Source organism: Mastigoproctus giganteus, chromosome 3 (genome assembly GCF_048544385.1).
Source record: "Mastigoproctus giganteus isolate SK-2022 chromosome 3, ASM4854438v1, whole genome shotgun sequence".
Taxonomy (NCBI): Eukaryota; Metazoa; Arthropoda; class Arachnida; order Uropygi; family Thelyphonidae; genus Mastigoproctus; species Mastigoproctus giganteus.
Genome location: NC_143577.1, coordinates 203,823,725 through 203,833,469, shown reverse-complemented (window position 1 = coordinate 203,833,469; position 9,745 = coordinate 203,823,725). Strand labels below are relative to the sequence as shown.

Sequence of the window (9,745 nt, the reverse complement as noted above, 5' to 3'; positions counted from 1 at the left end):
TTTCACAAAAACGGACATCTGGGGGGTGTACTTTAGTATTTTAGTTTAGAGATTGTTCCCTAATGAAAAGGGGAAACGACACGCTGTCAAGGAGACACTTTTCGTAGGGGTGCAGATACACCCATAAAAAAATCCATTTCGCTGAAATTTTCTTCATAAAAAATTAAAATTTATTTTAAATATGGATGCTTTCTGTTGTAGATTCTTCATTGGAGGAATGGACGATCAAGCAGTCTTTCTTCCACACGAGATTAAATAATTGCAAGTGTATAATATTGAGAAAAGTGTTTTTATCTTTCAGGCTTGAAGTGGACATTGTTTCCAAGGAGATATACACCGACGGCAAGAAGAGCAGAACTTAATCTGGCTGGGGATGCTCGTTCAAAAGACTGCGTAAGTTTTCCCCGTATCTCACAATTAGTTATTCCTTCCTCTATCCCGGAATTAGATGATTCATCCCGTACCTCGAAGTTAGATGTTGGACCACCACCACCACTCGTGCAAAATTATATCCGTGGAGTTCCATTTATGATAACTATTGCTGGTTATCACGCATTATGGTAAGTTCCCAAAGGTTATTGGATAGTCGTAGTTATTAACAAAACATGGAATTATTCAAAGTAATTAATAGCGTGTTGGTCCACGTGGTCCCTGATTACAGCATTAAGGATTTGAGAACGTCTTTCTACTTATTCCTCGTAGAAATTTGATAGTATCGTGATCCACTCCTTCTTTAAAGAATTCGTCAGCGGCACTGATGAAGACAGACATCTTGGTCTAGTAATGTTGCCTTTCGTTTATCTCAGAGACATTCAAATATGAACAGAATGATTTATAATGAGTAAAGGTATGTGCTGTATAAGGAATTTTCTGTTGTAGGTTTAATTCTCTCTTTCTTGGTACGTTTTCTATGAAGGTATTACCGCCATTGTTTTGCTAACTTCTTAATGGAAAATAAATGTTTTGCAAATGGCAGAATTGCCTGCATTTTATGAAGAAGATAACAATAGATCCACACTCATGTAGGCAGCAATCTGTTCAGGAAATAATCGTTTAATAGGAAAATCAACGATTTTATATCTTTAATGCATTATCTTTTAAAAATCTTTAAAATATGTACAGCTACAACGTATACACTGATTTACACAAAGTTGTTAATGTCCCTTTCCAACAAAAAGTCTCACACTTTGTATCGTTGTTGATGTATAGAAAATTGGTTTTTTCAATTAAAATTGAAGTTTTGGTTGGGTACTTGACATTTAGATTTATAATGGTCCTTTTAGTTCTGATTACATGCTGGAACCTCTTCCTAAAAGACGTCGCACGGTGAGTGAATTTTTTGTTAGTAAGCTGCAAAATATGATAGTTTATTTTTGTTTAATATGTACACAAAAATCGGTGTATTGTACTGCCCGAAAACACATACACCAGAGGAGGACAGCTCTTAGAGTACAGTTTTTTTTTTTTTTCTTTCACCTACTATGGTTCTTTCACTCAAACTATCGTTTATTCTCAATTCGAATATCGATACAAAATTCAGAAGAGTCTGAAGTCCAATGTACTTTTACAAAACTTGAAATTACTTTTTTAATCACAAGTGGAGTCATAATTTTGAAAATAATGAAATTAATCTCATCAATCGAATTTGAAGTAAATTGAGAATAAAGTGCAGGATATTCCTCAACATTTTAAAGGACACACCAGCGGTCTTCTTAATGTCATTCTGTGGGGGATTCAACTCTCAACCTTATTGTTGTTTGAATTCCCACTATGATTACTTTCTTGTTAAACTCTCAATAGTAGTCGTGCTGAATCAAAATACTGTTTGAATTTTTATCTGAAATATTTAGGATTGTATTTATTTAATTTGTGGTTTGATCTCCTTACTTCGGATATATCATATTTATAACCTCTTAAAATTGATTTGTTTTTCTTTTTTTACTTAGATTTAGAATGGACAAAACCGGAACAGCTGATGAACAAGTGGTACACGGTCCAATTACAGATGAATAGGTCACACCAAAAGTTTGTGCATGGCTTTTTGCTCTTCGTTTCCTCATCTTATTTGCTACAAAGAAGTAATCTTTTATATTCTCAATTTGGGGTACACGGAAGAAATCCTAATCGGGAAAATATTTGGGTGATGTCAAAGAACATGAAGAGGTGTCCCTTTTAATGTAACAAGGACTTTTTTTGTAGAAATACAGTCTTGTTCAGAAGTATCTTAAAGATCGTAGAAAAATAACTTACAGGGAACAGAACACAGGAAAAAAGTCAAATGAAGGGCAATTTTTTTGCTTGTGGATTTCAAGTATCCACAAAATTAAAAGCTTGTTCAAGAATTCTTTATTGGAAAAGAAGTTAATAAGAGCATGAATCCTAAGAGTTTTTCATGGTTCTGCAATTTTAAATAGTAACAATTCCGAACACTTTGACGAGTTGCTGCTGGTGGATGTAATTCCATCATCTCTTAGGATTCACACTGTTGGCGGACGAACGGTTTTTTGTAAAGGTAGTTAAGACCTGGATATGCTGCTGCTACCGCCACCCGAGAAGGTGGAGGTAGCAGTGATCGCAAGAACAGAGTTCAACGTTAGTATCGCATAATACAAGTGAAAACGAAGGAATATGTTTCAAGATTATTGATAGGATGGCCTGCATATCGCGGTTACCACAGTGTCTTCCTGGAACGTATATCTTCTCGAGTAACATAGTAGGTCTAATCATTGTCCTTCTACATTGAGTGGAGATGCCATGAGTTCGAATCCGTTCAATGACGCCAGGATTCTTTGGATTCTTTTCACAACGTAGTACCATCGTTGCCCCCCTCCCACCCTTAAGGTTTTTCTTCCAGCAGAAAGGCAAATTGGCCGAAAAATATATGCAATTTACACATACAATATATTGACTCTTCAAGGCTTTAGTTGCTGAAATACGAATTATACATTTAAATGTATAATTCGTATTTTATCCTGGAATAAGCGAAAGAATATTGAAAATAATTTTTCTGGGAGTATTTCTTGTTCGTGTGTGTTAAAAAATAATCTTAGACAGTTTACATTAGCAAACTTTCTGTTTATGAAAATTATTCTGCTTTAATTCGACCAAATACAAACACAAGAGAGACTAACAATAAATGATTCTTTTTTTGTCGATTATTTTTCTGTACATTTTCCGGTATGCAGGTAAGTAAAGTGCTTAATAACTTAAACAGTCACAAAGATATATATGCAACATTACAAGTCTAGTAAAAGAATCACATTTACTTCGGATGAGAGAACTTATTAAAGTATTCAAATACACAGAAATGTTCGCACAAGAGATAATTAATCCTTCAAGTATAGCAGTTTTATTTGAACGCGATAATTTACAGATTTTATGGCCTTACGCATGAAATTCTACTACAAAAATGGAATTTTAGATTTAGAAAGAACTATTTACAAAGTACAACGTATATTGACACACCACACTACAGTTGTGTTATGGTAAACGATAAGGAACTTCGTTGTGTTGCCTTTGTATAAATCCTTTGACCTTTGAGAAGTTAACGGTTTCACATGAAGGCAGAATAAACATATGACAAATTAGGAAACAACATAATGCCTTTTAAAATACTGTTAAGGTTTGTCTTACTGACAAAATACCACGTCAAGTGTCCCACTGACTAATCCATAATTTGGAAATGTCTTGAACTATCGGTAAAATAATCCCGAATTTGAAGTAATGCATCGATGTTTTTAAGGGTATGCCATGTCCCTCGAAATGTTTTTTCGTTGCTTTTCCACGGTGGGTAATGCCGATGCTTAAATGAAAATGAAACCAGTGCCTATGCACAACAGACTAGCATAGTTGATTGGATGTGGAAGGATGCCTTGTAGTGGTCTCCACAACTTTATGGCACAGATGTTCTTCTTTGAAACATGGAAGGAAGGGCATCGGCTTTTTCGACTTTTAGTCGACTTGTAGAACAGTGAATTAAAGGCATATTGTGATAAAGTCCATCTTTTGTGGAAAAACAGTGTCACTTATGTTCCAAATGGAACAAGAACCAGGTTGTTATTTGCTTTATTGCAAAAGTCAATCAATCACTTTTCAATATAGTACTAAAGGGATTGGGACCTCGCCTTTTATGTTGAAGTGGCAAATAATTTCCTCTGGATTCTAAAAGAAATGAAAAGATGTATAAACTTAATTTTTAGGAGAGTCTTTGTAAAAGTAATATATTTCAAAAGCACAATATATTCTACGCAAACATCTCTTTAGTTATATTCTTTAACTGCAAAACTTATCACTAGAGGAAGCTTGAAGCTACTCCTTTTAGCTTTCGTACTAAATCAAATTTAAATAGGAGATTTAAACCTCATGGTCCCCAAAAAAAATTCAGCAGAATTGTTAAACCTTTTACCGTCTATAGTAACAGATAAAAATACAGCATCTCGATACCATTAAAAGTAATTAAAGTGATTAAAACAATTTATTTGATAAAACGCTTATGGGAAAGAACAGTGTACTCCAGAATAGACTATCAGTGGAGTTTCCAATATCAGTCTGTTCTGGAGTTTAAGTTTTGTTCTCACTTGTGGTACCGAACAAATTCTACTTAATGGTAATAATTAGGGTACCCCATGATCCACATTAAAATGGCCGTTTCCAGCTGATCATTTTGTTCAGAATACTAAGGGAATAGCTGTTTGATGAAAAGAGTAGCATGATTTTGTTATATTGGTTGAATTCTCTGATACATTTCTTACGTTCCACTTACCCCTTGTGATTCCTGTACAGGATAACCATTCGTCCATTGTGATTTTCTGATTATTATTTTCGTCGCAATACCGGGGAAGATTTCTCCAACACTTCCGTAAGCGCTTTCTGTGTTTATTTCCTTGGTGAAATAGCCTCCAGTCTCTTCGGAATCCTTTCCATTCTCGTTTGTCCAATGCCTAAAGAAATGCATATCGGAATGAGACACTTAACTTAGTATTTATCGTCATGTGACAAAAGAAGTTCGGGCGGTTTGTTTAAAGTTAATATTTTGACAAAAATTATGTGGACGCCATTGTAGATGAAAAATTAAAAATCATTAACACATAGCAAGGCTGGATACATTATTCTTAACGATTAAAAAGACACCTAAAATATACGCATAACAACCTTACCTGGTTGCTATTTGAATCCATTAAAGCAAACTTCCACCTTGCAGCTTGCTCTTGAGTTGGAGAACTGTTTAATAAAAAACACGGTTAGAATCTTTCGATAGTAGATAAGTTAACAGTACATATATGAATACCTCATTTGCCCAGTTTGAACTTTCACCCTTTGTTTAATGTACATTCACTGATTTATCACGTTTTTTTCGGCTGTTTGTAGATACAGTAGAATGGTGTTTGAAAGGCTCAAAATTGAACCTTCAAATACTATCTAAAACTCTTAAAAGACATTGACTAGCTCTCGATGATCATTTTGAAAAAAACTTATTCTGAAGACAGATACTAAGGTTAATGTATTTCAACTCCTCAGAACTTTTTAAAAGGCAGTGACAGAAACAAAATTATTTCGAAAGTACTGCTCAAAAGACATTGATTCAAATTTTGGATTCAAACCGCATAAATGTCCACATTTGAATAATTGGTTATCCAGTCAGTGTATCTTGTATTAAAATATGTCTAAGGATTTATAAATTGATTGAACTTATCGTAACATAATTACATAATTACAATTATGAGGGATAACAGACGCAATTTGGGTTTGGGTACGAGGTTGTTACCAAGTTGACTAAGATTTTTGCAGTGCCGGCGAACGCCAAGTTTTCATTTATATTTAGTCATTTTAATTACTTAATTGTTATACTAAATTACTTTCTATAAGTAGCTTTATAGTTCTAACCAAGCTCTGTGGTTTATTTTTGAAATTAGATAGCGATTTTGAAAGTTAATACTTAAGTGTCCGTACATTTTACGTTCGTAACTTGCCGCCATTGTTATACGATACGGAATAGCGTAAGGTTAGCGAAAAACGTAGCACTGTATTAGAAATCTGTTAGATTACTACAGTATTATCAATTAATCAGTAAAATTTATTAATCTTATTAAAGTTCATTGTTAATTAAATTATACTTAACGAATCGTGACTCAGACTAGAGCAGTAAAGCAGCGTTGACAGAATAGCCACAGTGCTGTGGTTCGCGGGAGAACCGAAAGGGGAGGGAGATTCTCCAACGCATCACAGTCTAAAACAATGCACGAAATGTGAAATGTTTGCAGACCTGTCTAGAACAGGACATGATCTAGCCAAGGAGGATGTCTTTGTGTGTTATGTGCAGAGACTGTGAAGAAATTAGGCGCCAACTCAGCTTTCAAATGGGCGTCTATGAGAGTTTGAAGTGTAAGGTAACTGCATTCGAAGAAATTAATATGAAGGGCCCATCAAGCCCTCAGCTGCCCAACTCAACGCCAGAGCTCAATCCTGTGCATCAGGGAACACAGCGGCAATCTCCAAGGCAGAAGAATGCTCTGGTCCCAAAGGAACTAGTTATTGTCGGTGACTATTGGCAGGGAGACGGGAAATATATTATGCAAAAAGGAAAGAATTTTTATGAGCTTGTTTTACACCGTTCAAGTTAGCTAGCATCGGGCGAAGACCGGCACCGGGGTGAAAGTGGAGGAGAAATTGTTGAAGTTAAACATAAAAAGGCAACTGGGGCAGAGGTATCTATCCAGTATAATGAAGGAGGCAGCAAGGGAAGTAAGCAAACCCTTAGCCATAATTATGAGAGCATCCTTGGACTCAGGGGAAGTCCCCACGGACTGCATATGTGCAGATGTATCTCCAATTCACAAAGGGGTTCAAAGGGTGACACAAATAATTATAGACCTGTTAGTTTAACTTCTGTTCCGGGGTAAAATAATGGAGTCACTGGTTAAGGAAGTGATACAGGAACACCTAGACAAGGCAGCAGTAATAGTTCAGACACAGCACGGGTTTGTAAAGTGGAAGTGTTGTCTGACCAATTTCATTGGATACTACGATGTGGTCACAAAGTATCTGGATACAAAAGATAATTTTGATATCATATACAGTAGTTGGATTTCAGGAAAGCATTTGATACTGTTGTTGTGGAAGACTGCTGTACAAATTGGAGTGGTATGGCATTAAGGGCAAGTTACTGCAACGGATAAAGGGATGGTTGAGTGGGAGACGACGGAGAGTGGTAATAAATGGACAGTACTCTAGGTGGACTAATGTTATTAGCGGAGTCCCCCAGGGTTCGGTACTGGGCCCATTGTTGTTTTGTGTATTTATCAGTGATATCGATGAAGGTATACCAGGCTTAATCTTCTGATCTCGGAGATTGCCTGTAGATGAAGAGATAGTATCTTTAGCGTACTGGTTTGGCTCTATAACCATTGTAAATTACGATCCTATAATTTGTGAAAAAGAAAAGTGTGAATTTTAGGACCTGAATGTGAGATCTAGGAATCCACATATCATAGCAAAACTAAATGGCTTGCGATTGTCTGATTGGCACAAAAGGAAAATATCAGTCAGGCATGTCTGGGCATTAACTTCTAATGAGGATTCCTTCTCCAAGTTCTTGACAAAATAAATATGACAAGAAGAAACAGAACGGGGATTCAGCATCTTAGACCATAACAACCATCGGTACCAAAAAATGAAAGAAAGCCAATAATTTTATCTTATTTTTAAAAAAAATAAGCCTTCTTGTATGATGCAAAGAATCATTCAGACGGTGTGTGTTGCTCTGATGGTCAGTTGTAAAATTTTTCTTAATAATCAATATCTGAATAATACAAATCTTGTACAATAAATCTCTATTGTGGATACAATAAATTTACTGCATCTAAACTACTTTTCATAGATCAGTAAATCCCCCGAGATTAATTTATGGGATTCTAGAGCATTTTTAGCACGAAAAATTATGCATAATTTATAAAAAAGAATTAGAAATTACCCGAATGATATATTTTTGCTTTCTTCCATTTGTTCCACAAACGTTTTCGCTAATTCATCCAGGAACTCTTGTTTCTTCTGAAGGGAGCACCCTGAAAGGAAAATATTGTTTAGAATTTAACTCAGGTTTAGCTGTATATTTTTAAGTTTATAATTTAAATTTTCTGTCGATTATCACTTTTTTCTAATACCAGTTAATAATAATGTTCTGTTTTGAATAATCCCTTCTGCATATTCAAGTCATAATTCCTACATTCTCATGGAACAGACCACTTGGTATTCGTAAAAATAACTTACATCTAATACTATTTGTGATGCGCCTATGCTGGAAATGGCGCATCTGTATCAAGAACAAGTGGACTTCAAATGGAACCATCAAATACTATCTCAAAATCTTAAACGCCAATGATTTTTGACTAGCTGTTAGTGATCAATTTGAAACGTAAGGTTTTTAAGACACGTAATGGACACGTAAGGTTTTTAAGACACTTCAGCTGAGCTTTTTGAATATATCAAGTACAGTGGGTAGATTTTATGCAAATATCGTACTTCTCGTAACGTTTTCCTTACTTTTAAGACACTACCTAATTTGTTTGTTTTTATGCCAAGGAAACTGAGGCTACGAGGCGTTGGTGAATGTATCTGTCAGTTGCATTTACTATGTTGTCAGTTTGTCTACTTTGCTGGTGAAAAACACGAGTTTGGGGGTAATTATCATGGCCCCCGCCCGATGCAATTCTTTCCATTTTTATGGGATTCGAAACTTGGTCTTGGGGAAGGTCAGTGTTCATAACCACTGGGCTACTCGCAAGGGGCAATTTCGTCGGTTGAAACCTACTCATTCCCTGTTATAGAAATATCCAGATTAAATAATTATTTCAGCTCAATCTAACACTTAATGGTATAAGACAGAGAGCAAAATATGCTCCATAAAGGAAAATTTGCAGAAAAAACTAGACACCCAGATGGAGTTGAGAGTGATGACCGTTTCCAGGGAAGCATCTTTTACAGGGGAGGGGAATAAAAAATGAAACTAGTCTACAAGACATTTTGATAGATAAGGATCGACAGGAGAAAATCGCCTCACCGGAAGCCTAGATGATGTGAGCTTGCATATTCTTTGTGGGGTACGATACATCTTGTTTAAATGCTACGTAATCATATGATGTGTTCTACACTATCTAACCTAACATCTAAAGCAGCTATTCAAAGTGACCTCCATATTGCTCAAAGCAGGCACAAAGAATACATGATTCTCTGGCATGGCTTATCGTTTCAGGACTGTTCTTAAAGTTTCCAAAATGCAAATGTCTCGGTTCATGTTGTTTGGTAATAAGCGAAGAATAAACCATGTATTTCATATTACCCACACAAAGTATTCTAAGAGTGTGAGGTCAGGTGATCGTGATGGCCATTGTAAAATGCTCTTCTGAACAACCACCGGTTATTATAATCCATAAAAAGTGATAAACATCACGGAAAATTTGGGCGCGGGAACTGTAGCGCATAAACTGCATTCTCTGTCGATTTTCAAGAGGCATATCTTCCAGTTGTTGCCATAAAAAGAAAAACATACCTGTCATATAAGCTTGTGCAGTCCGGTTTCATAGAGTCACCAAAGTTAAAATCCAGGAAAAACTATTATCACTTCAACGTATAATGCTTCTTGAAATGTACAGGATTTACCATACCGTGGTAAATCCTGTAGGCCTTCCCACTTCTATCCTGGATAACCTAGGTACTCAGTTAGGGCAGCTGTGGGTACGGAATTTGCTGT

General features: G+C 35.8%; 1 protein-coding gene across 4 annotated transcripts in view; it reads right to left on the bottom strand.

The window, feature by feature from the left end:
• Positions 1–3,185: 3,185 nt before the first annotated feature.
• LOC150088613 (SPARC-related modular calcium-binding protein 1-like) overlaps positions 3,186–9,745 on the bottom strand; it is a 70,599-nt gene continuing 64,039 nt past the window's right edge. For 3 of the 4 annotated variants that reach the window (XM_090369589.1, XM_090369591.1, XM_090369588.1), the window contains 4 exons: positions 7,970–8,060; positions 5,157–5,220; positions 4,763–4,940; positions 3,187–4,161 (listed from right to left, as the gene is read on the bottom strand). In XM_090369589.1, coding sequence (XP_090225715.1) covers positions 4,082–4,161; positions 4,763–4,940; positions 5,157–5,220; positions 7,970–8,060 — 413 coding nt within the window. In that variant the 3' untranslated portion in view covers positions 3,187–4,081. Of the gene's footprint in view, positions 4,162–4,762; positions 4,941–5,156; positions 5,221–7,969; positions 8,061–9,745 lie in introns of all 4 variants that reach the window. The other variant, XM_090369590.1, reaches the window with a different exon arrangement.